Source organism: Schistocerca nitens, chromosome 8 (genome assembly GCF_023898315.1).
Source record: "Schistocerca nitens isolate TAMUIC-IGC-003100 chromosome 8, iqSchNite1.1, whole genome shotgun sequence".
In the NCBI taxonomy this organism is placed as follows: Eukaryota; Metazoa; Arthropoda; class Insecta; order Orthoptera; family Acrididae; genus Schistocerca; species Schistocerca nitens.
The window spans coordinates 125,550,198-125,576,379 of record NC_064621.1 but is presented as its reverse complement, the minus strand read 5'-3'; the positions used below and the strand labels follow the sequence as shown (position 1 = coordinate 125,576,379).

The following is a 26,182-nucleotide window of genomic DNA, read 5'->3' as shown; positions in this document are numbered from 1 at the left end:
CCATATGCTGCTCCAGAAGTGTTCCATGTCTGTTATGTTTGGTGGATTGTCTATTTTTATGTGTGTGTTATCTATTGTTTGGTAAAATTTCTTTTGGTTTGTGTTGAATGTTTGGTTTTGTTTCCTTCTATTTTCACTTTTTTTGTATCTTCTAAGTCGTTTCGCCAAAGCTTGTAATTTTTGCTTCTTTTCATCTAATTGCTCTATTGCTTCTTGTTGTGAGATTTTACCTAACCTTTTTCGTTTTTTGTCTGATATTTCATTTCTTATAAATTGTGTTAACTGTCCAATGTCTTTTCTCAGTTTTTCTATTCTGATCTGTAGCCTGTGTTGCCATGCTGGTTTTGTGGGTTTCTTCTGTGTGTTGGTTGGTTCTGATATCTGCCTAGTGTGTATATTTAGTGTAGTGAGTGCTCCTACATAAACCAGTAGTTGTAACTCTTCCATAGTTGTGTATTCATTTATTTTGTTGTGTATGATTGTGTTGATAGTTTTTATTGTTGTTTCGACTTGTGGGCTATTTGGTGGTCTATGCAAGAATGGTCTAATTATTATTATTATTATTATTATTATTATTATTATTATTATTATTCTTGATTGTTATAATTATTTTTTGATTGTTATAATTATTTTTTGATTGTTATAATTATCATTTTACTACGTTTATAACCTCTATTTTTTTCTTTAACATTAATACTGTATAACATGTTATATGTCCTTAATGTTCTGTAGAAACTGAAATTTGTTGAATCTGAGTATGCCTGGTTAGGTGTAAGAGAGGGCCTGAAGGCCCTAATCTTGCCAGGTAAAATAAATGCATAAATAAATAAATAAATAAATATTTGCGGATGCTGAAAGACAACATCCGACGTCAGTGCCTCACCGTAACTCCGGACACACTTTACAGTGCTGTTCACAACATTATTCCTCGACTACAGCTATTGATGAGGAATGATGGTGGACATATTGAGCATTTCCTGTAAAGAACATCATCTTTGCTTTATCTTACTTTGTTACGTTAATTATTGCTATTCTGATCAGATGATAGCGCTATCTGTCGGCCATTTTTTGAACGTTTGTATTTTTTTGGTTCTAATAAAACCCCATGTCATTCCAAGCATATGTGTCATTTTGTACCTCTCTATCTACATTGTTCCGTGATTTATTCAGTTTTCAAATTTATACTGACTTTTTGATCACTGGTATGTGATGTTGGTTCAATGGTTGCAAACTACTTCGTAGTCTGAGTGCACTTATCAGTATGATATTGTACCCCTTCTGTCCTGGATGCAAGCACTGATTCTGTCAGAAAGGATATCATAAAGTCGTCGTGTCTGCTCCTAAGGCAAGCAGGCCCACGAATCTTTTAACTTGTTCTCGATATACTTCACGCTCGCACCGATTCTACAAATGTTCTATCGGAGACAAATCTGGGCATTTCACTGACCACTAGAGTACCTCAACATCAGCAAACAATTCACAGAGACATACGCCGTGTGTGAGCGAGCATTATCGTGTTGAAAAATGACAGTACGATACTGACGAAATAGAGGTAACACGTGAGAACGCAGAGAGTCCATGACGTAGCGTTGTGCGATCAGAATTCGCTCAATGACTACCAGTCATGACCTGGAGCTATCCCGGATGGCACCCCAGACAGCGACGACAGGAGTAACGCAAAGACATTGAATGAATGGAACCTCTCTCCAGGTCGCCGCCATATTCTCGATGATTGTCATCTGGGGTAGTGCAGAATCGCGATTCATCAGTAACATAATGCGTGCTTTCCAGTCACAGCACCACTCCAAATATAGGCGTTTGTGTTTCGGTGTTAATGGCAGCCTACGAACGGCATGTTAATTCCCTAGACCGGCTGCTGGTAGTCTTTGACTAGTGGTGCAGGATGTCACAGAATATTCCAGGAAGTACATTACTTGTTCTCAGACAGCAGACACAGATGTGAAGGAGTCGCGATATATCTGGTGGGTAATACTGTGATCGTACCTGGTGATGGTCTGACTTGGTTGATTGGAACCTTGACGACAAACATCGGGCCATTGTCACATCAGAATGCCTCAGAAATCTGGATATTTTACAATTCAACCAGACGACCAAGTGGAGACCCACAATGAGTACGTGGTACCTCGATGTCAGTCACAATGATCACTCAAAATCTGATGCTATTCATGCCTCTTACATACCCTACCAGGCCTGGTGACAACAAGTGCGAAGCCGGTTCACTAGAAGACCGAAGCAACTGCGCAAACACAGATACTGCAGACCAATAACTCTACATGCACGCCCAATACGTTTCCGCGAGAAAGTCAAATACCTCGGTGTCTGGCTGGACCGGAAATTACTCTGGGGGGACCACATACAACACATGACCAACCGAGCTAGCGCGAGGCTCAAACAGCTCTATCCTATGCTCAACAGGCGTAGCACACTGAACAGAAGGGTGTCGAGGTCCATGTACATGACACTTATCCGACCCCTGATGACGTACGCAGCTCCTGTCTGGGGATATGCTGCGCCTACATGCCTGCGCCGTCTGCAGCTCATACAAAACAAAGTACTCAAAATCATAAGCAATGCTCCACGATACACACGCATCGCGGACCTTCACCGGGAATACCGACTTCAGACTCTCACGGAGGTAATCCACAAACTCACCACAAGACTATACAGAAACTCCAGACATTCGCAGAACCCGTTTATTCTGAATCTGGGGAACTACGACCACAACCATAGATGGAAATATAAAAGACCAAAAGACATACTTGTAAGGACCTAACATCTATGGCCAAGCATATCGCAAACATAACGGTACAGGCGAGCCCCTGTTAATCAGACGCCATTACTGGATATCCAGCTGGAAGACACTGCCGAATAACTGGCACCACGCAGGGAAGCCGTACCGTACACTACATGCAGACAAGCTCCACACATCCTCCACACAGTGAGATGATCTATGGCCGATCGCCCACTACTGTATAACGATCTTGATTGTTCCAGGAATGTAGCGGCTGCAGCAACTGGGATACATCGCCATCGCTTGCCACGGTAATGATGCACGATACCCATACTAACAAATCCAACCTTGCATGAACTATCGCAGCTAGTAAGCCACTACTGCTCTTACTACCCATCCCACTGTCGCAGAGGTTTTTTTCCCACGGCACGAGCCATGGCACTTTTTTCCCTCTGCTCTTCAAATCGCTACCCTCACTCGCGTATCGTCCACTATCTATCACCTGATGGATCGTGTTAATGCGTAGTCCTACCCAGACGCACGGACAACATCACAGCCCAGCATCCTGTGATCCACTTACTAGATAACTAACATGTTTACGGAGGTGACAGTAGAACTTTTGGTTTGGTCACCACGTTGGTGCGGGCGTGGAGGGGCCCCATCTCTTTCTTTCTAAACCAAATATAAACAACACTAATGCACTCTTGTGGCCATTCTAACTATTACAGAGAATTGCAACTCTGTTTATTTACATACCCACTGATGGTGTACAGGCACGCAAAGACTGAGATCCGACAGTGTCTTGTGGGAGGTTCGCCTTTTATTTCTGGCTGTGTCTCTGCATAAATAAGAATTTTTGGAGACAAGGTAGGTAACAGGATTGAATAGTATTTGGTATGGATTAAAAGTGGTTACCTAAACTGTTCATTAAAGGAAAGGGTTCGTACACTGTAATACTCACCGGTTGTTGTCCAAGTAGAGCATAATCAGGGCCGGCAAGGAGCAGAAGGCGTGGGCCCCGACGCTGGTGAGCGCACCTGCAGTCAGGTAAAGGACCTTTAGCTCCGGCAATCGGGACCTCTCAAAGGTGGTGTTGTCCACAGACGTGATGGCTGTACCAGTCATTAGTAGCATCTGCAGGCTACTCGGAAGATATTTCGGCACAGCCTTCACCTTCATACCAGAACATTCCATACACTTGTCCCTAAATTCTGGTGTAGGATACGTGTGGCACGACAGATTCACTGTTGTGCTGCATGCAGATATGCATAGTGACAGTAAGGCCAGCCATCGGATCATTTTTGTGGTGTCCTGTGAATGAATGAGATCGTTAGATAAATACTTTCATTTTGATGAGGAGCAAGGACTATAAATTCCTCAAGAATAATAGAATGTACAAAAAATTGTTAAGTTTCGATAAAAAAAAATTTGTGCGTCATTTTCTAAAATGTTAAATCTACAAAATAGTACATGTATCTCTATGGACTCTGACCATAATTTGTTGGTATGGACTGCAGATTAAAACTGAATAAGTTGCAAAAAGTTAGGCTATTAATGAGGTATGGCTTGGATAAATTGAAAGTACCAGAGGTAATTGAGGGTTTCAAAGGGAACATTAGGCAACAATGGACTACAACAGGTGTAAGGAATACAGTAGTAGAATGGGTAACCTTAAGAAATGAAATAGCGAAGACAGGTGGCAATCAAACAGGCAGAAAACGAAATCCAGCGTAAATCCATGAATAAGGCACAGGAATTGAATATAACAGAGGAAAAGAGCAAAAATATAAAATGTAGTAAATGAAGCAAGGAGAAATGAGTACGTGGATCTAAAAATGAGGTTGACAAGAAGTGCCAAATAGCAAAGTTAGAATTGGTAGACGACAAATATAAGGGAGAAATTTAAGTGAATGGGAAAAATAGATACCGCCTGTAGGAAAATTAAAGTGACCTGTTGAGAAGAGAGAAGCAGATGCATAAATATGAAAAGCTTAGATGACATACCAGTACTAAGCAAGCGAGTGGCGGGGAAGCCAGAAAGTGGAAGGATGGAACGGCTATTCAGGGGGAATGAACCGAGGACAATATTATGCAAGAAGAGAAGGTGGGAAATATGATACTGCAGAAAGAACTTTACAGAGCACTGAACAACGTCACTCAAAACGGGGCACCTGGGGTGGGCGACGTCCCTCAAAATCATGGAGCAGGCAAAATGCCCTCAGACTCCCAGAAGAATGTAATAATTCCAATTCCAAGGAAAGCAGGAGCTGACAGGTTCGAGTCCTACTGAATTATCAATTTAATAGGTAACGCTTGCAAAATACTGACACGAATTACGGACAAATGGAAACACTAGTAGAAGTCGACTTCGGGGAAGATCAGTACGGATTCGGGAGAAATGTAGAAGCACGTGAGGTATTACTGACGCTACGACTTATCTTAGAAGATAAGTTAAACCTATATTTACAGCATTTGTATATTTAGCGAAACCTTCTCATAATGTTGACAAGAATACCGTCTTTGTATTCTTCGGGTATAAGGCATATAACACAGGGACTGAAAGATGATTTAAATGTTGTACAGAAACCAGATTGCAGTTATAAGAGGGAATTTGAAAGAGGAGCAGTGGCTGACAATGGAGAGAGAGAGAGAGAGAGAGAGAGAGAGAGAGAGAGAGAGTTTTGTAGGCTATGTCCGATGTTTTTCAATCTGTACATTGAACAAGCAGTAAAGAAAACCAAGAAGAAATTTGGCGATGTAATTCAATTTCAGAGAGAAGAAAATGAAAGGTTTGCCAATGACATCGTGATTGAGTCAGAGGCAGTGAAGCACAAGGAGAGCAGTCTGATCGATGGATAATGTTGACAGAAGACTATCACTTTGCTGGCAGGATAAGCTGATGAAATCTGATTGTTACTGCGTGGGTGGGGGGAGGGCAAGGGGGAGGGACGGCGTAGGGTGCCTCGAGAGCTGCCATTGTTCGACTTTTTTAATTATTCAGTTCAAGTGTCGCCAGATGCCTGAACATCACTGACTAAAACAAATATATTTCCTATTGACTACAGGCTAATCGAAAGATATCTACATCTTTAGAAGGAAATAAGCATCACTTAATCGTCATAGAAAAACAATGTCCACATATATGTATGACTGATGGCCTCAGTTAACCGGTACTGAAATTACATGGGATGAATCAGTTACTAAAATGATGTTCAGAGGAATTTGATTAATACACGTTTATTTTTTAACTATCTGCAAAGATGGAACAAACTGTACACAATGAAAGAATTCATTGAAAAATGATCTGAAATACAAAGAAGTTTCAGATTCTTTTAATTATAGGCAGGTAATATTGTGCCCTCAAGGTACTGGGAAACGCTGTGGAAAAGAGGCGTTATTTCCAAAGACCACGGCCAAATATACTTCACGTGATTTGGCATAAATAATTACGTTATCCATGGTCTTACTTAGAGGTTGCATGCACCAGAATTAATCGATGCAACAGACAAGTTAGCAGTCATGGACTGTGCGGCTGGTCCCGGCGGAGGTTCGTGTCCTGCCTCGGGCATGGGTGTGTGTGTTTGTCCTTAGGATAATTTAGGTTAAGTAGTGTGTAAGCATAGGGACTGGTGACCTTAGCAGTTAGGTCTCATAAGATTTACACACGTTAATTAATTAACAGATAAGTTAATCAGTAAGTGGCTCTGAGCACTATGGGACTTAACATCTATGGTCATGAGTCCCCTAGAACTTAGAACTACTTAAACCTAACTAACCTAAGGACATCACACAACACCCAGCCATCACGAGGCAGAGAAAATCCCTGACCCCGCCGGGAATCGAACCCGGGAACCCGGGCGTGGGAAGCGAGAACGCTACCGCACGACCACGAGATGCGGGCTATCAGTAAGTCAATGGTCTCTTAGAATGCACGGTAACAAACCATTAAGTCCCGAATCGCGAAAGAATTTAAACGAAAAATTAATAATCATGAGTTTGGCTGAGACAAAACTCTATATATGATCACAGGGTTTCTAAATTTCACACGACATTAAACTCCATTAAACTCCTAACACAGTAGCGAGAAGACCGCCATTTTTAGCTGCCGTCTTCGATCTCGAACGATCACCAACTGCTCTCCGACGCTCTCTCTCTCCAGAAAGCCATCAGCTTTACTCATAATCTCCTCATTACTTCAGCACTCTCCAGAACTGAAATACCAAGTTACTGTAACACTCTCTCAAATGGAATGTTCTCCTTCCTATTAGCGTCCCTAATTCCTCCATCTCGACCAACATAATTAGCTCCGAAACTCGCGCCAGCGAACCAGAGCTCATAAAAAGAGAAAATTTTTAACAAGAGACCCCTCCTCCCGTCTTAAAAGCGTCAGACAGAATTACGTCACATATTAGTGTCCGATGAGAGCTCAAGTCTTGGCGTTAGCATAAGAGACACGCGAAAACGCTTGTTTCTTCGTGTGCGCAAACACGGACATTTGTAAAGAGGCAGAATACGGTGCTGCAGACGGCAACGCCTATACAAGATAACAAGTGTCTGACGTAGTTTCAGCTCGGTTACTGCTGCCACGATGGCAGGTTACCAAGATTTAAGTGACTCTGAACGTGGTGTTATAGTCGGCGCACGAGCCATGGGACACACCATCTCCGAGGTAGCGAGGAAGTGGGAATTTTCCCGTAGGACCATTTCACGAGTGTACTGTGAATATCAGGAATCTGGTAAAACATCAAATCTCCGACATGACTGCGGCCTGAAAAAAATCCTGTAAGTCAGACCAGCGGCAATGTCTTCATCAAAGATTTCGAATACAAATGATCGTTTATTGAACACCATAACAGTTCGCAAGACCTCTTCACACGATTTCCATGTCTGTGCAGTATCATATAAATGTATTTTACGAGGCAGTTCAAGGATTAATTCACTATCACACAAACTTAAGAATCGTACAGGCGCACACGTATTGCCTGCCGGGATACTAATCGACGACTGCCTATTATAAACGTTTCCCAAGGCTCATTTGAACACTGCCTAGTTGAGGCCCATTTGAACTCTACTTACTTCTGATAAACTGAAATAAGCATAGTAACAACATGTGGCCATCATGCATATGAACGCTAGACTTCCTTACAACCTTTTTCCAACCTTTTTTTTGGACTTAAACAAAATTTGAATAAGACAAAATATCCACTCGTCTCACGAGTCTCTGGTGTTCAAGTTACAAACTGCCTAATGAGCTAGCCTGTTTCGCGCCTGGCCCTCAAGGTACGTTTATTGTTGGCCACCTCATTCTGCTCGTGATTTAAAACGTTAACTGATAATTTTATTTACACTTCTAGCACTAATTTAAAGTTACTGGAATTATAATTACAAACCTGTCAGTGTGGACAACGTCGTCAGCATAGCTGGGATCCGTGACAAACATTTAAACAGTAAATGTAAGTAATCAAAGTATGGCTCTTTACGTCAAGCCTTGTAGGTAAATCACCGCTCCCTCTACACGCTCCAGAACGACACTGCTTCTACTGATACCACCTTTCCCATGCTTCGTGACCGTCTGTGGCTTTCTGTAGAGATAGGTCTACCAATCTTGCCTGTTCGCCAATTTAGAGCAGCATAAGCTTATATGTACCACATAATAAAACACGATAAAACTTGAGCTGAAATATGACAGAAATGCCACATCATTCGCCAGTTTCGCTGACTTAGAACTGAAGCACCGGCCACACACATAATCTAGGCATCAGCTTGTGTACAGGTCATCCTGCAATAAAAAATTTCGTTTGAAAATATAATGCGACAGTCACCTTCCTGGTCACAGCAAAACTGCAGTATTAGAAACTTCACTAGTCGCACACCCAGCCCAGCAGATGTTTATCTTCTGTTAGTGGCAGTTTTCCTGTCTGATAGATACAGCATTACTTTTTCCTAGACACCGAAATTGGGGAATCTTAAATTCACCTGATCACGTCATGCATCCATATTCACCTGGGCTAACAGACAAAGTAAATATTCATGCTAAGTTTCAAAGCTGGATGCCAACTAGAGTTATTCTGGCCCTACACAACATTACACCTCAAATTGATAACGTGACTAATGCCACAAAAATGTTGTACACAGCCTTATTCCGGATATTGGCAGACGTCATGTCGGAGGGTGCTTGGCGTGGCTGTACTTCAGTGGCGATAGAATCTTATTCACTGTTATTATGCAACAAATAATAGCACTATGCAGAAAGAGTTTGTAAGCATTACCGAAAATAGCTGTGTATTTACTGAGTATTATGTGCGCGATCATATCTTGTTCCCCTAGATACAATTATGTTCTATTAGGTACACGAATCGTTGACTAACGGCTTTGTCGGTTACTTCGGATCATGTCAGAACAATAAAAAAACTCATAGTACCTGTAAACATTACCACTATTGCAGGTGGGGTTTTATACTCTAAGATACCATAATTTGTTACTTATCAGTTGACAATAGATTTTCGGAAATTCTGAAGGGTTAATGGGAGAGCTGATGGTAAGCGTCAAATTGATAACGAGTCCACTAGAGAGGAAAACTTAGAAAAATATGGATAAGGCTGGAAGTGCCAAGGACTGACTCGATGAATCCACTTTGTTACTCGTCAGAAGTGATTTTGAGTAAGTACAAAATGAAGTAAATTGAACCACCACGTCCAGACGGAATCTCGAAACCTGATTCGCCTGAATAATAGGTGGGTGCAAAACTGTCTGTGACACCGCCGTCCGGTACCTTACATCGTTGCCACAAAATTACCCAAGTAGGACGTTTTTACTCACCATATTAATTTTCAGCTAGCTTTCAAAATCAGAAAGAACGTAAAGATGTAGCAAACAAAGCTTCCTTATCAAGTTCACAGGGCTAAAAGAAACTTGAAGACAGCTGTTAGTTAACATTGTTCGGGTCATATATATACAGAAAGATAAGGGAAAGATAAGATGTCCACCGGGCGCGGATGTTTTCCCGGTAAGACGTATTAGACTATAAAATGCATGTTTGGCCATCAGCTGCCGGTTTCAGTCACAGACCATCTTCACGGATCCTATTCAATCATCATCATCATAATCATTTAAGACTGATTATGCCTTTCAGCGTTCAGTCTGGAGCATAGCCCCCCTTATACAGTTCCTCCATGATCCCCTATTCAGTGCTAACATTGGTGCCTCTTCTGATGTTAAACCTATTACTTCAAAATAATTCTTAACCGAATCCAGGTACCTTCTCCTCGGTCTGCCCCGACTCCTCCTACCCTCTACTGCTGAATCCATGAGTCTCTTGGGTAACCTTGCTTCTCCCATGCGTGTAACATGACCCCACCATCTAAGCCTGATCGCCCTGACTGCTACATCTATAGAGTTCATTCCCAGTTTTTCTTTGATTTCCTCATTGTGGACACCCTCCTGCCATTGTTCCCATCTACTAGTACCTGCAATCATCCTAGCTACTTTCATATCCGTAACCTCAGCCTTGTCGATAAGGTAACCTGAATCCACCCAGCTTTCGCTCCCGTACAACAAAGTTGGTCGAAAGATTGAACGGTGCACAGATAACTTAGGCTTGGTACTGACTTCCTTCTTGCAGAACAGAGTAGATCGTAGCTGAGCGCTCACTGCATTAGCTTTGCTACACCTCGCTTCCAGTTCTTTCACTATGTTGCCGTCCTGTGAGAATATGCGTCCTAAGTACTTGAAACCGTCCACCTGTTCTAACTTTGTTCCTCCTATTTGGCACTTAATCCGTTTATATTTCTTTCCCACTGACATTACTTTCGTTTTGGAGATGCTAATCTTCATACCATAGTCCTTACATTTCTGATCTAGCTCTGAAATATTACTTTGCAAACTTTCAATCGAATCTGCCATCACAACTAAGTCATCCGCATATGCAAGACTGCTTATTTTGTGTTCACATATCTTAATCTCACCCAGCCAGTCTATTGTTTTCAACATATGATCCATAAATAATATTAACAACAGTGGAGACAGGTTGCAGCCTTGTCTTACCCCTGAAACTACTCTGAACCATGAACTCAATTTACCGTCAACTCTAACTGCTGCCTGACTATCCATGTAAAGACCTTTAATTGCTTGCAAAAGTTTGCCTCCTATTCCATAATCTTGTAGAACAGACAATAACTTCCTCCTAGGAACCCGGTCATATGCCTTTTCTAGATCTATAAAGCATAGATACAATTCCCTGTTCCACTCATAACACTTCTCCATTATTTGCCGTAAGCTAAAGATCTAGTCCTGACAACCTCTAAGAGGCCTAAACCCACACTGATTTTCATCCAATTGGTCCTCAACTAATACTCGCACTTTCCTTTCAACAATACCTGAGAAGATTTTACCCACAACGCTGATTAAAGAGATACCTCTGTAGTTGTTTCAGTCTTTTCTGTTTCCATGTTTAAAGATTGGTGTGATTACTGCTTTTGTCCAGTCTGATGGAACCTCTCCCGACTCCCAGGCCATTTCAATTATCCTGTGTAGCCATTTAAGACCTATTCAAAGGTACCTATTCAAAGGTACAAAAAATACATGTAGTATACAGGAAATGTTACAAATTCTTCACCGAGGAAGTGCAAAATATACATGAGTCCTTACAGGGTTAAAACAGTTTAGGCAACAACCTTTCATCTGTTACAATGGCCACGCCGCATATGTAGAGCATGCCATGACTTCCAGCATAGCACAAAGGACATTTGAAGGCAAAAATACTAATAACATGCGTAAACAGAAACGTACTGAAGAGAGAATCAGAGGCATAGGTGCAAGAATTGTACAAAACATTGAGGAATTAGTTAAAGATCTGCACAAAGTATTTTCGTCATGTGGTACAAGAATATCTCGATGATATATATTGATAATAAGTATCTTACTGAGTGCAATGAACAGGACTATCTTTGACGAACACCTTTGGTAGAAATTCACATGTAAACAGAAAGACGAATTTGCTACCTCAAACATAAAATAATATCGATCTTACAATATAAGGTAGAAATCGTGATAAAAACCTAATGTTAAACAGTAGCATAATCATTGCATATACTCCATGATATCTACATAAACAAACGTCAATTATTTCATAAACGTAATGAAAATAGTATCTATAACATAAAAGCAAGTTGAAATACATTGTGCAGAAATAAGTTTAAATGTCACCCAACGTCCATACGCTAATAAGTTACATAAGAGGTTTTCCTCTAAATGTAGTTAATATCTTATAGTATTGTTTCGTTACTGTAACCACGAAAACACTTTGTAAAGATCTTTGACTAATTCCTCAATATTTTGTACAATTGCAGCACTTTGTCACTCCAGTACTGGTCTGCTTACTCGTGGCATTCGAACTTCTGCATATCGTACTGTAATTCATGGAATGCTCTACGTACGAGATTTCGCCATTATTTAAGTAATTGCAGATGTGATGTTGTGGACTAAACTGTTTTAACCCTGTAAGTATTCAGCTATATTTTGTTCTTCGTTGGAAAATATTTTGTAACATGTCCTATCTATAGCACGTATTTCTTGTGTCTTGGCTTTGGAATCCGTGAAGATGTTCTGTGACTGAAAGAGGTCGATATTTGGGTTTTAAATAAAAAGGAGCTGACGGTCAAACGTGCATTTTATACATTAACTGACTGGTGTTGATAGTCACTTTCCAAAAATGTTCACAACATATTACGACTGAGCACGTCAGGAATCCAGACTGTCGATATGCATTTCAGAGCAAACACATTGCAATAACTGTTCCAAATTGCCACGGTTCAAGTGAAGGCAGGCTTCAACCTGTCTCCTCATCATTCCTAGTTTCCCGGAGTTCATAAGCACTGAACAGGACTGGCAAACGCCAAAGTTTCTAAACATCCATCCCCCCGCCCCCCCCCAAAAAAAACAAGTATTATTAATAGTCATTCAGCACGTTGAAATGAGGAGACCTGGGAGGCAACTGAATTGGCGAGGCATGACCAATACGCCTGTTGTCTAAACGCAGTTTGCAAGTACTTAGCTGTCCTGAATAATGATCAAATCAAACGAGAGCAGTTTATCACTATATATTTTACGTTTCAGTTGCAGTGTTTTGGAAATAAACATTGCTTTAGACATTAAGAGTTTTCTAACACTGACATGACTGCGCTCATCCATACGTCATATTGGGGAAACCATTGGTTTCTCATATCTATGTTTTTAAGGATTATATGCTTGTTTCACTGTAAGTCGCCCATTTAGTCTGTGCCTGTAATGATGAAACACCGGGGATAAGCTTCCGTTTGTTTATGCCTGTTCTATGTAAGCGTTTCACTGTTAGGAAGTCGGTACAAATATACACTCCTGGAAATTGAAATAAGAACACCGTGAATTCATTGTCCCAGGAAGGGGAAACTTTATTGACACATTCCTGGGGTCAGAAACATCACATGATCACACTGACAGAACCACAGGCACATAGACACAGGCAACAGAGCATGCACAATGTCGGCACTAGTACAGTGTATATCCACCTTTCGCAGCAATGCAGGCTGCTATTCTCCCATGGAGACGATCGTAGAGATGCTGGATGTAGTCCTGTGGAACGGCGTGCCATGCCATTTCCACCTGGCGCCTCAGCTGGACCAGCGTTCGTGCTGGACGTGCAGACCGCGTGAGACGACGCTTCATCCAGTCCCAAACATGCTCAATGGGGGACAGATCCGGAGATCTTGCTGGCCAGGGTAGTTGACTTACACCTTCTAGAGCACGTTGGGTGGCACGGGATACATGCGGACGTGCATTGTCCTGTTGGAACAGCAAGTTCCCTTGCCGGTCTAGGAATGGTAGAACGATGGGTTCGATGACGGTTTGGATGTACCGTGCACTATTCAGTGTCCCCTCGACGATCACCAGTGGTGTACGGCCAGTGTAGGAGATCGCTCCCCACACCATGATGCCGGGTGTTGGCCCTGTGTGCCTCGGTCGTATGCAGTCCTGATTGTGGCGCTCACCTGCACGGCGCCAAACACGCATACGACCATCATTGGCACCAAGGCAGAAGCGACTCTCATCGCTGAAGACGACACGTCTCCATTCGTCCCTCCATTCACGCCTGTCGCGACACCACTGGAGGCGGGCTGCACGATGTTGGGGCGTGAGCGGAAGACGGCCTAACGGTGTGCGGGACCGTAGCCCAGCTTCATGGAGACGGTTGCGAATGGTCCTCGCCGATACCCCAGGAGCAACAGTGTCCCTAATTTGCTGGGAAGTGGCGGTGCGGTCGCCTACGGCACTGCGTAGGATCCTACGGTCTTGGCGTGCATCCGTGCGTCGCTGCGGTCCGGTCCCAGGTCGACGGGCACGTGCACCTTCCGCCGACCACTGGCGACAACATCGATGTACTGTGGAGACCTCACGCCCCACGTGTTGAGCAATTCGGCGGTACGTCCACCCGGCCTCCCGCATGCCCACTATACGCCCTCGCTCAAAGTCCGTCAACTGCACATACGGTTCACGTCCACGCTGTCGCGGCATGCTACCAGTGTTAAAGACTGCGATGGAGCTCCGTATGCCACGGCAAACTGGCTGACACTGACGGCGGCGGTGCACAAATGCTGCGCAGCTAGCGCCATTCGACGGCCAACACCGCGGTTCCTGGTGTGTCCGCTGTGCCGTGCGTGTGATCATTGCTTGTACAGCCCTCTCGCAGTGTCCGGAGCAAGTATGGTGGGTCTGACACACCGGTGTCAATGTGTTCTTTTTTCCATTTCCAGGAGTGTACATACACACACGCACGCACACACACACCCACACACACCCACACACACACACACACGAGAACTATCATACAGCGAGACAGTACTACGGCTGTGGGATAAGATCTCCGTTCGTAGCTAATTAGAAATTTTCGTGTTTCAGTTACATGCCACTTATTCCACTGGAAGAACTAACAATGCACATCAAGATAAGTCCTTATAAAGAATCGGGAAAACTTGGAAAATAAAAAGGCAAACCGCACACCATGACTGAAACACTTTATACAAAAAATATACACTGAAGCGACAAAGAAACAGGTATATGCATGCATATTCAAGTACGGACATTTGTAAAGAGGCAGAATACGGTGCTGCAGACGGCAACGCCTATACAAGATAACAAGTGTCTGGCGTAGTTTCAGCTCGGTTACTGCTGCCACGATGACAGGTTACCAAGATTTAAGTGACTCTGAACGTGGTGTTATAGTCGGCGCACGAGCCATGGGACACACCATCTCCGAGGTAGCGAGGAAGTGGGAATTTTCCCGTAGGACCATTTCACGAGTGTACTGTGAATATCAGGAATCTGGTAAAACATCAAATCTCCGACATGACTGCGGCCTGAAAAAAATCCTGTAAGTCAGACCAGCGGCAATGTCTTCATCAAAGATTTCGAATACAAATGATCGTTTATTGAACACCATAACAGTTCGCAAGACCTCTTCACACGATTTCCATGTCTGTGCAGTATCATATAAATGTATTTTACGAGGCAGTTCAAGGATTAATTCACTATCACACAAACTTAAGAATCGTACAGGCGCACACGTATTGCCTGCCGGGATACTAATCGACGACTGCCTATTATAAACGTTTCCCAAGGCTCATTTGAACACTGCCTAGTTGAGGCCCATTTGAACTCTACTTACTTCTGATAAACTGAAATAAGCATAGTAACAACATGTGGCCATCATGCATATGAACGCTAGACTTCCTTACAACCTTTTTCCAACCTTTTTTTTGGACTTAAACAAAATTTGAATAAGACAAAATATCCACTCGTCTCACGAGTCTCTGGTGTTCAAGTTACAAACTGCCTAATGAGCTAGCCTGTTTCGCGCCTGGCCCTCAAGGTACGTTTATTGTTGGCCATCTCATTCTGCTCGTGATTTAAAACGTTAACTGATATTTTTATTTACACTTCTAGCACTAATTTAAAGTTACTGGAATTATAATTACAAACCTGTCAGTATGGACAACGTCGTCAGCATAGCTGGGATCCGTGACAAACATTTAAACAGTAAATGTAAGTAATCAAAGTATGGCTCTTTACATCAAGCCTTGTAGGTAAATCACCGCTCCCTCTACACGCTCCAGAACGACACTGCTTCTACTGATACCACCTTTCCCATGCTTCGTGACCGTCTGTGGCTTTCTGTAGAGATAGGTCTACTAATCTTGCCTGTTCGACAATTTAGAGCAGCATAAGCTTATATGTACTACATGAAATGTCGTGTGGCTATGGCCTCCCGTCGGGTAGACCGTTCGCCTGGTGCAGGTCTTTCGAGCTGACGCCACTTCGGCGACCTGCGCGTCGATGGGGATGAAATGATTAGGACAACACAACACCCAGTCCCTGAGCGGAGAAAATCTCCGACCCAGCCGAAAATCGAACCCGGGACCTTACGATTGACATTATGTCTCGCTGACCACTCAGCTACCGGGGCCGGACTATGTACCACATAATAAAACACGATAAAACGTGAGCTGAAATATGACAGAAATGCCACATCATTCGCCAGTTTCGCTGACTTAGAACTGAAGCACCGGCCACACACATAATCTAGACATCAGCTTGTGTACAGGTCATCCTGCAATAAAAAATTTCGTTTGAAAATATAATGCGACAGTCATCTTCCTGGTCACAGCAAAACTGCAGTATTAGAAACTTCACTAGTCGCACACCCAGCCCAGCAGATGTTTATCTTGTGCTAGTGGCAGTTTTCCTATTTGATAGATACAGTATAACTTTTCCACAGACACCGAAATTGGAGAAACTTAAATTCACCTGATCACATCATGCATCCAATTTGATCTGGGCTAACAGACGCAGTAAATATTCATAGTAAGTTTGAAACTAGATCCCTACTAGAGCTATTCAGGTCCTATCCAACATTAAACCATAAACTGATAAGGCGACTAATGCCACAAACATGTTGTACACAGCCGTATTCCGGCCATTGGGAGATGTCATGTCGGAGGGTGCTGGGGCATGCCTGTACTCCAGTGGCGATAGAACTTTATCACTGTTGTTCAAAGCAGTACTTCTTAAGAACTGCTGATTAGTCTTGTGCTCCTCCCCCACCCCTCTCTGTCACCACCCATTGGTAAACTTCGAACCATCCGCCCCCCCTATCTCCCATTGTCTCCACTCCATTCCTCTTATCATCCCTCTCTCTCTCCTCTGCGACCTCCCCCCCCCCCCCCCCCGCGCCCTCCCCCACCGTAACTCTCTCTCTCTCTCTCTCTCTGTCTGTCCATTTCCCATTCTGTGTCTGTCTACACAAGGCGTTTAAAGACGTGATGCACATTAAAATAAGTAGTTGTGTTTGTCCTCGGAGTTTTTGACGGTTGCCTCCATCGATAAAATTTTCTGTTTTCAAGCGATGTCACTTCGATTAAAATGCCCAAGATTACGACAGCAGTCTCCGCCATTGCCGTCAAGAGTAGAAATTGTTCGCTACTGGAGCCAGCGGAGGAGGCGAATCCGGTTACATTTCTTCCATATTGTGGAACAACGACCAGAAAGATGGAGTGCTAGTTGCCGAAACATGGACTGAGTCCAGTGTTCCGGTGCACCTCCAGAATACAAGATACGTTACGTCCCTCTAAAGATGACGCACGTCCTCGAATAATAGGTGTGTACGGTGTCGCCTACGAATGCAGAAGCATTTTCTATTCGCACCTTTGCTTAGTGTTGTACTGAGCACATGCGGCGTATTGAACAAATGGTGAGTAAAGGTGGCCGCAGCTGAACATTCCATGAAAAACGTAAATGAAGCACAATTTATGAACAGAGGCGTATTCTTGTACACAGGTTGGGTCCACTGCTCGTGTCATGGGTGGTGGACAGGAGACTGATGGTGATAGCTGATTGCTCTCCTTAGACGCTCACTCAGCATCAGCATTAGCATCAGGAGTGTTCCTCTTATGAGTCATCGTTTCGTCCGTTTTACTGGGTGGACCGAGACGAGAATAAACAATCGTAATCGACACCAGTCGTTCACTGCAGGGCATGGGGTTGGGCTCTGGATTCTGAATGGCAACAGAGACTAATGTCAGCTATAGGAGGTCGGGAGCGACAGTTTCAAACGTGGCGCCGTCCCGTCGCAACACTTCTTCACTCACCCGGTCCTGTGGCGGGCTGGAGCGGTTATCAGCTGGCTATCTCACCTTCCCGAGCAATGCTCACTACGGCCCGCTCTAGAATGTTCCACACGTTGCAATAGCGCCTATACAAACGGCATATCGAGCGTGCTCCATAAAACAGTGGGCTTCACTCCTGACGAAGACGGCTCAAGTGGTTTAATGGAAGTCACGTGGCTTGAAAACCTAGTAGATTTGATTAAAATAGTTGCACTGACAAGCATGGCTCCAGAGTGGTGTCAGGTTTTTCCTGTTTCACGAGACTGTGTGTCAAGCGACATTTACTTGTTAACTGATTTACTATTACAACTGGCCAATACTCTTAGCGTTTTACACAATTACTCTATATCATACCATCAGAATGTTTATCAATTATGATACCAGTTGCGGACAATGAAAGCCAGATCGGGAAGTATAGTAATATTAGTTATGTATAGCACAAACCTAGATGTTAAGTTGTTAATTTGGCCACTAAACATCAGCCTGGAATTCCAAATATGCAGATATGATCCCAAAACCACTTAATTGTTTATTTATAATGTGGTTATTTCTGGTTATGTTTTATATGTATCAAATATACTATCAGCAGCGTTGTTTCGTTTCCATACACAGCAATACGGTGAGTCTATCCATAGTCACAGGATGTAAGAAATCACTGATCTAATAGGACTGACTAATAAACTGCAATTTTCATGCAAAATTTAGAAATTCATATGCTAGATTGACTAAAGACAAAGAAGGCAGCCAATCTTTCCATGTAAGGGGAATCTAAAGAATTGCCTGAACAGACGTAGCAAAGCAATGTTGCCTTGATTCCAATAACAGCTCCAGTTGCTTTTTTACCTTTGGTCACTATCACCAGTTTCGGCCATTTCCAAGTGGTAATGTGTGTAGCGTCGTGTACTCCCACTGTACATGCATGATTCTAAGTAATTACTACAATTCTCGACTCTATGGTAGAACCCTGCAAGCGCGTGGCCTATAGGCGTGGTCTGGGTGTGTCTGCGGTGTGCGAGAGAGAGTGCGAATACCCTTCGCGAACGTTGACGGAAGTTGCCGAAGATCACCAGTGCGTCCTCGCTTAGTGAGACAAGCCACTGAGCTTCTTGATGTGGGCAGGTACACATGACGAGCTTGGGCACGTGATCGCGGATATCACGCGATCGCTCCACTTGCCCATAGGCTGAAAGTGTGACATGTGCGCATATGTCATGCCCTTCGCTTCTCTCCTCTGTTGGGCAACGTTTATTTAACTCACAAATGACGAAAACACATTAAAATTATCATCCGCTTCTCTTCCGTAATAGAGCGGTTCTAGGCGCTACAGTCTGGAACCGCGCGACCGCTACGGTCGCAGGTTCGAATCCTGCCTTGGGCATGGAAGTGTCTAATGTCCTTAGGTTAATTAGGTTTAAGTAGTTCTAAGTTCTAGGGGACTGATGACCTCAGAAGTTAAGTACCATACTGCTCAGAGCCATTTGAACCATCTTCCGTAATAAATAAAAATGTTTCTTCGAAATATTACACATTTGAAGAAGAAACGTCCGCAGCTCGTGGTCGTGCGGTAGCGTTCTCGCTTCCCACGCCCGGGTTCCCGGGTTCGATTCCCGGCGGGTCAGGGATTTTCTCTGCCTCGTGATGACTGGGTGTTGTGTGATGTCCTTAGGTCAGTTAGGTTTAAGTAGTTCTAAGTTCTAGGGGACTGATGACCTCAGAAGTTAAGTACCATAGTGCTCAGAGCCATTTGAACCATCTTCCGTAATAAATAAAAATGTTTGTTCGAAATATTACACATTTGAAGAAGAAACGTCCGCAGCTCGTGGTCGTGCGGTAGCGTTCTCGCTTCCCACGCCCGGGTTCCCGGGTTCGATTCCCGGCGGGTCAGGGATTTTCTCTGCCTCGTGATGACTGGGTGTTGTGTGATGATCTTAGGTTAGTTAGGTTTAAGTAGTTCTAAGTTCTAGGGGACTGATGACCATAGATGTTAAGTCCCATAGTGCTCAGAGCCATTTGAATTTGAAGAAGAAACCTCATGAATAGCAGATAAATTTGAAACCAGAGACATATTGCGATCCAGTTCTCTCTCTCTCTCTCTCTCTCTCACACACACACACACACACATACACACACACACATTCAGAGCCAGAGATTACTGGGACAGGAGCCAAGGTCCTGAGGCAGAAAGCTAAGTTCCCATGTAAGCGTCATGGACACATGCACGGAGCGGAGGCCTAGCTGCGAGGCAGCGCTACGGGAAATGCGGTAGGCAGCAAACAGTCGCAGCGGCGGCGTGCTGTGGACAGCCTCGTCTGTGTGGACTCTGCCATTAGGTGTCATGTGTAGTTAATATTCGGATAATCTCTGTTAACACGGACTGACGACTGGAGGATGTAAAAATCCAGGCAAAAACGCGCATAGTGTATCCATAACCATTAAATATACACTCCTGGAAATTGAAATAAGAACACCGTGAATTCATTGTCCCAGGAAGGGGAAACTTTATTGACACATTCCTGGGGTCAGATACATCACATGATCACACTGACAGAACCACAGGCACATAGACACAGGCAACAGAGCATGCACAATGTCGGCACTAGTACAGTGTATATCCACCTTTCGCAGCAATGCAGGCTGCTACTCTCCCATGGAGACGATCGTAGAGATGCTGGATGTAGTCCTGTGGAACGCCTTGCCATGCCATTTCCACCTGGCGCCTCAGTTGGACCAGCGTTCGTGCTGGACGTGCAGACCGCGTGAGACGACGCTTCATCCAGTCCCAAACATGCTCAATGGGGGACAGATCCGGAGATCTTGCTGGCCAGGGTAGTTGACTTACACCTTCTAGAGCACGTTGGGTGGCACGGGATACATGCGGACGTGCATTGTCCTGTTGGAACAGCAAGTTCCCTTGCCGGTCTAGGAATGGTAGAACGATGGGTTCGATGACGGTTTGGATGTACCGTGCACTATTCAGTGTCCCCTCGACGATCACCAGTGGTGTACGGCCAGTGTAGGAGATCGCTCCCCACACCATGATGCCGGGTGTTGGCCCTGTGTGCCTCGGTCGTACGCAGTCCTGATTGTGGCGCTCACCTGCACGGCGCCAAACACGCATACGACCATCATTGGCACCAAGGCAGAAGCGACTCTCACCGCTGAAGACGACACGTCTCCATTCGTCCCTCCATTCACGCCTGTCGCGACACCACTGGAGGCGGGCTGCACGATGTTGGGGCGTGAGCGGAAGACGGCCTAACGGTGTGCGGGACCGTAGCCCAGCTTCATGGAGACGGTTGCGAATGGTCCTCGCCGATACCCCAGGAGCAACAGTGTCCCTAATTTGCTGGGAAGTGGCGGTGCGGTCCCCTACGGCACTGCGTAGGATCCTACGGTCTTGGCGTGCATCCGTGCGTCGCTGCGGTCCGGTCCCAGGTCGACGGGCACGTGCATCTTCCGCCGACCACTGGCGACAACATCGATGTACTGTGGAGACCTCACGCCCCACGTGTTGAGCAATTCGGCGGTACGTCCACCCGGCCTCCCGCATGCCCACTATACGCCCTCGCTCAAAGTCCGTCAACTGCACATACGGTTCACGTCCACGCTGTCGCGGCATGCTACCAGTGTTAAAGACTGCGATGGAGCTCCGTATGCCACGGCAAACTGGCTGACACTGACGGCGGCGGTGCACAAATGCTGCGCAGCTAGCGCCATTCGACGGCCAACACCGCGGTTCCTGGTGTGTCCGCTGTGCCGTGCGTGTGATCGTTGCTTGTACAGCCCTCTCGCAGTGTCCGGAGCAAGTATGGTGGGTCTGACACACCGGTGTCAATGTGTTCTTTTTTCCATTTCCAGGAGTGTATTATAATGACCAGAATTCCGGAATTCAACTAGTCTTCCTTTAAGAGAATGCTCAGGAGAGGGTTATCAAGCAGGAGGACGAAAAATAATAAAGTTCTAACAATCCAAACATGCAATGTTGAACGTGCGAAAAGAGAGACTGCTTTGATAAAGTTAGACAGTATGTATTAGTGCAGTACGGTGGAAAGAGGAAAGAGAATGCTGGTCAGATAAGTACAGGGTATCAACAATAGCAGCAGTGAATGGTACAGTAGGTGGCGGGATTCTTTCAAATAGGGAGCTAGATTATAGGGTAAGCTACAGTGAATTAAGCAGCGTCTGAATTATTATTATGAGGTCTAAAAACCCACCAACAGTAACTATCACAGCACTGGTTAACATGCCCACATCACAATGGAACGTTCAGAAAATAAAGAGAGTATGTGGAAATTGAGGAATTGTAAAAACAGAATATGTGAACAAAGATGAAAATCACAGCTGGTAGGAAAGCTGCAATAAGAGGGCAGACTCGATGAGATGAAGTGAACATTCTGTAAGATAATGTTCAATGGCCTAAAGAAACGTTTAGATTAGTTAAACAGACGGACGGTGCAATACAATAAAGAACATGTTAATTAATAGATGAGAGGGCACTATAGATATAGTGTAAGAGAATGTGAAAGGAAAGTGGGCGGCTCAGGAAATACTCGATGTTGAGGGTAAAACAAGAAAGAAAACAGAAGAATTTTAAGAGTGAAGTAGTACTCCAGCGATAAAGCTTGCTAGGATTTAAACGAAAAGTAAATGCATAGAGAGTAAGATGTAAAGATACTGAGAGCGATATGGTCATAGAAAAAATTCAAATAGTGTTCATGAAGACTCAGCTTCAGAAAACTAAAAAGTAAAGCTTCTAACCTACGAGATGCAGACGGAACACAACTATTAAACGCAAAAAAGAAAGATAGGCAGATGACTGGCACACAGAAGAGAAAATACGACGGAGTGAATTGCCACAAGGAATTATAGAAGAAGAGAAGGAGGTTACTCTTGAAGAAATTGGTAAGCCAGAAATGTAGTCAGATTTTGACAGAGCAGTGAATAATCTCAACTCAAACAAGTCAGCAATAAAATTTGTCATTATAACCAACATTAGGAACGCACAGAAATGCCCATAGCTTTTCTCATTCTACACTGGTATCAAATAAAGTATTCATTCCGCTATTCGAAATGTTAATCGTAGTGCTACAGCCGTAATTATAATTATATAGCTACGTTTTCAATTCAATCCTACGTGCTAAAGTGGACAGTTGTCAGTTCCGAAAGGATGCTGAAATTTCCCCATATCGCTACCGCACCGTTAGCTACTTAATGCATAATAATCAGGAAGTCTAAGTAGTTCGTAACATATCATAAAGGTCTTGTCTGTATGCGGGTCGACAGCCTCGATGTATTTCGTAAAAGGCCATACCGTTTGTTATAGGATGAGAATTCTATCGTTTATTTGCTGCTGTGTTTGTCACTTCCGACAGTGAGCTTATTTTCAAGCACATGAATGACATCACTAAGCGTCATGTTCTCCTTGATGAGATCATGAACAAGTATGTGCTGGTATATCAGAAAGAGTAATGAAGAGTCTGTCAGGGTCTTGGCTCGTGTCCCAGTGAGGACAAATTTCTTAATGTTAAACGTTGACTTTACTTCTCTAATGCTGTACTGTCACAGAACTCCGAAGAAGTTTACATTACTTCTACTAGGATATATATTAAAACAGTGCTCTGCGCTTTGAGCTACGTTAGCTACATCGCCAGTTCTGTCAATCACATCTTGGAAATTGTCATGAGATACGGTATCATCCAGCTTTTACAGTCATGTCCTTGTTCCACTCCTACTGTCTCCCCCAGCCTTCTCAAAATGAATATCTGTACACGCTCGCCAGATTGACGTGTCAACAACCCGCTCTATGAAGCTGTTCTGCAGGTACGAACATGCGAAACAGCCTTCTGCACTAATGCATAACTGAAGAAGGTGTGATTCTGAAGTCCGTGCTAATATTCTCAACTAGTTTCGTTGTTGCGAATTATCAGATGCTGGACAAAACTCCAGATATATGTTGAGACGCCAATACACGGATGATGCGCAAAAATTGATCTTCAATTTACATGCTACTTAATCCACCAGAAGACAGAAACGAGCAGAGACAAAACAGGTCGTGCTAAAGAATAAGAAAGCTAAGACAAGATAAAAGCAGAGATCGCAAAAGAACTGAACTAAAATAGTACATAGCACACTAACACTAATCACATAATAGGGGAAATATTGAAAACTAACATACAATACAAATAACAGAACACAGGACTGTCTTATGAGCAATGACATACGCACAGACAAATATAACAAAGGTGATATTCACGTGGTAATCTGCAGACCTTTTCAGTCTACATACATATGCCACATATACAGAATTACAAATTGAAGTGTTCTGAACACCACGCACCAGAACCGTGTCTTTGCAGGTCACGTCTCAAGAGAAAGAAACCATCATACAGCAAATATGGCTATTGAGCCGACGTCCCTCGACAAAGAAATAATCTTGCGCAAACACTGAAGACAGAAGTACTACTTGACTGCACGAAAGAAACTGTACGAAACCCCTTCAAAAACGACGGACTTTTTAACAAAACGAGTTGTAATCAATCTTTGGCGTGGGGATTGTGCAACAAATAATACCACTGCTCAGAAAGAGTTTGTAAGCATTACCGAAAATAGCTGTGTATTTACTGAATATTACGTGCGCGAGCGCATATTTTGTTTCCCTAGATAAAATTATGTTCTATTAGGTACACGAATCGTTGAGTAACGGTTTTGTCGGTTATTTCGGATCATGTCAAAAAAAATAAAAAAACCACGGTACCTCTAAACATTACCACTGTTGCAGGTGGGGTTTTATACACTAAGACATCATAATGAGTTACTTATCGGCCGACAATAGATTTTCGGAAATTCTGAAGGATTAATGGGAGAGCTGATGATGAATGTCAAATTGATGATGAGTTCACTAGAAAGGAAAACTTATAAAAATATGAATGAGGGAGGAAGAGCCAGTGGCTAACTGGAAGAAACCACCTTGTTATTCGCCAGAAGTGATTTTGAATAAGTACAAAATGGAGTAAACTTGAATCACCACGTCCAGACGGAGTCTCTAAACCTGATTCGCCAAAATAATAGGTGGGTGCAATGCTGTCTGTGACACCGCCGTCCGGCACCTTACATCGCTGCCAGAAAATGAAGCGAGCGCGACGTTCCTTGAAAGCCTATATCACCAGTGGAAATAGAAGTATCTTTTTACTCACCATATTCATTTTCAGGTAGCTTTCAAAATATAAAATCAAAAAGAACCTAAAGGTGCAGTGCACAAAGCTTCCTAATCACGTTCACAGGATTAAAAGAAACTGTTAGTTAACATTCTTTGCGTCATATATATACAGAAAGATAAGGGAAAGATAAGATGTCCACCGGGCGCGGATGTTTTCCCGATACGACGTATTAGACATATAAAATGCATGTTTGACCATCAGCTGCTTTTTTTATTTAAAGCTCAAATATCGGCCGGTTTCAGTCACAGACCATCTTCACGGATCCTATCCAAAGGTACAAAATATACATGTAGTATACAGGAAATGTTACAAAATATTCTCCGAAGAAGTGCAAAATATACCTGAGTAATTTTAGGGCTAAAACAGTTTAGGCAACAGCATTACATCTGTCACAATGTAGAGCATGCCACGACTTCCAGCATAGGACACAGGTCATTTAAAGGCAAACATACTAATAACATGCGTAAACAGAAAAGTGCTGAAGAGAGAATCAGAGGCATAATTGCAACAATTGTACAAAATATTGAGAAATTAGTCAAAGATCTGTTCAAAGTATATTCGTCATATGGTACAACAATATTTCGGTGATATATATATCGATGATAAGTTTCCTACTGCGTGCAATGAACAGGACTATCTTTGAAGAACATATTTGGTAGAGTTTTACAGAAAGACCAATTTGCTACCCCGAACATAAAATAATATCGATCTTACAATATAAGGTAGAAATCATGATAAAAACCTAATGTTAAACAGTAGCATAATCATTGCATATACTCCAGGAAATCTACATAAACAAACGTCAATTATTTCATAAACGTAATGAAAATATGATTCTTGAGTTTCTCCCGGCGTATTTGATAATCAAAATATCCGCGGGTGTACTGCCGGTCTACAGTGTCCAACGGGCACAATATTTCGGCGATCATACATGTCGCCATCATCAGGTGAAGTGACGGACTGAGCTCCTGTGAACGTGCCGGCACGGATCGATGCCGTGAACACCAGAGGCACACTCG

The 26,182-nt window shown here is 43.4% G+C and overlaps 1 protein-coding gene across 2 annotated transcripts in view; it reads right to left on the bottom strand.

The window, feature by feature from the left end:
• LOC126198877 (uncharacterized) overlaps positions 1-25,225 on the bottom strand; it is a 34,653-nt gene extending 9,428 nt beyond the window's left edge. Inside the window, exons 1-2 of one of the 2 annotated variants that reach the window (XM_049935480.1) lie at positions 25,140-25,225; positions 3,714-4,063 (exon numbers count right to left, since the gene is read on the bottom strand). In XM_049935480.1, the coding sequence (XP_049791437.1) occupies positions 3,714-4,063; positions 25,140-25,148 (359 nt within the window). In that variant the 5' untranslated portion in view covers positions 25,149-25,225. Of the gene's footprint in view, positions 1-3,713; positions 4,064-9,571; positions 9,670-25,139 lie in introns of those variants that run through there. The other variant, XM_049935481.1, reaches the window with a different exon arrangement.
• Positions 25,226-26,182: the final 957 nt, after the last annotated feature.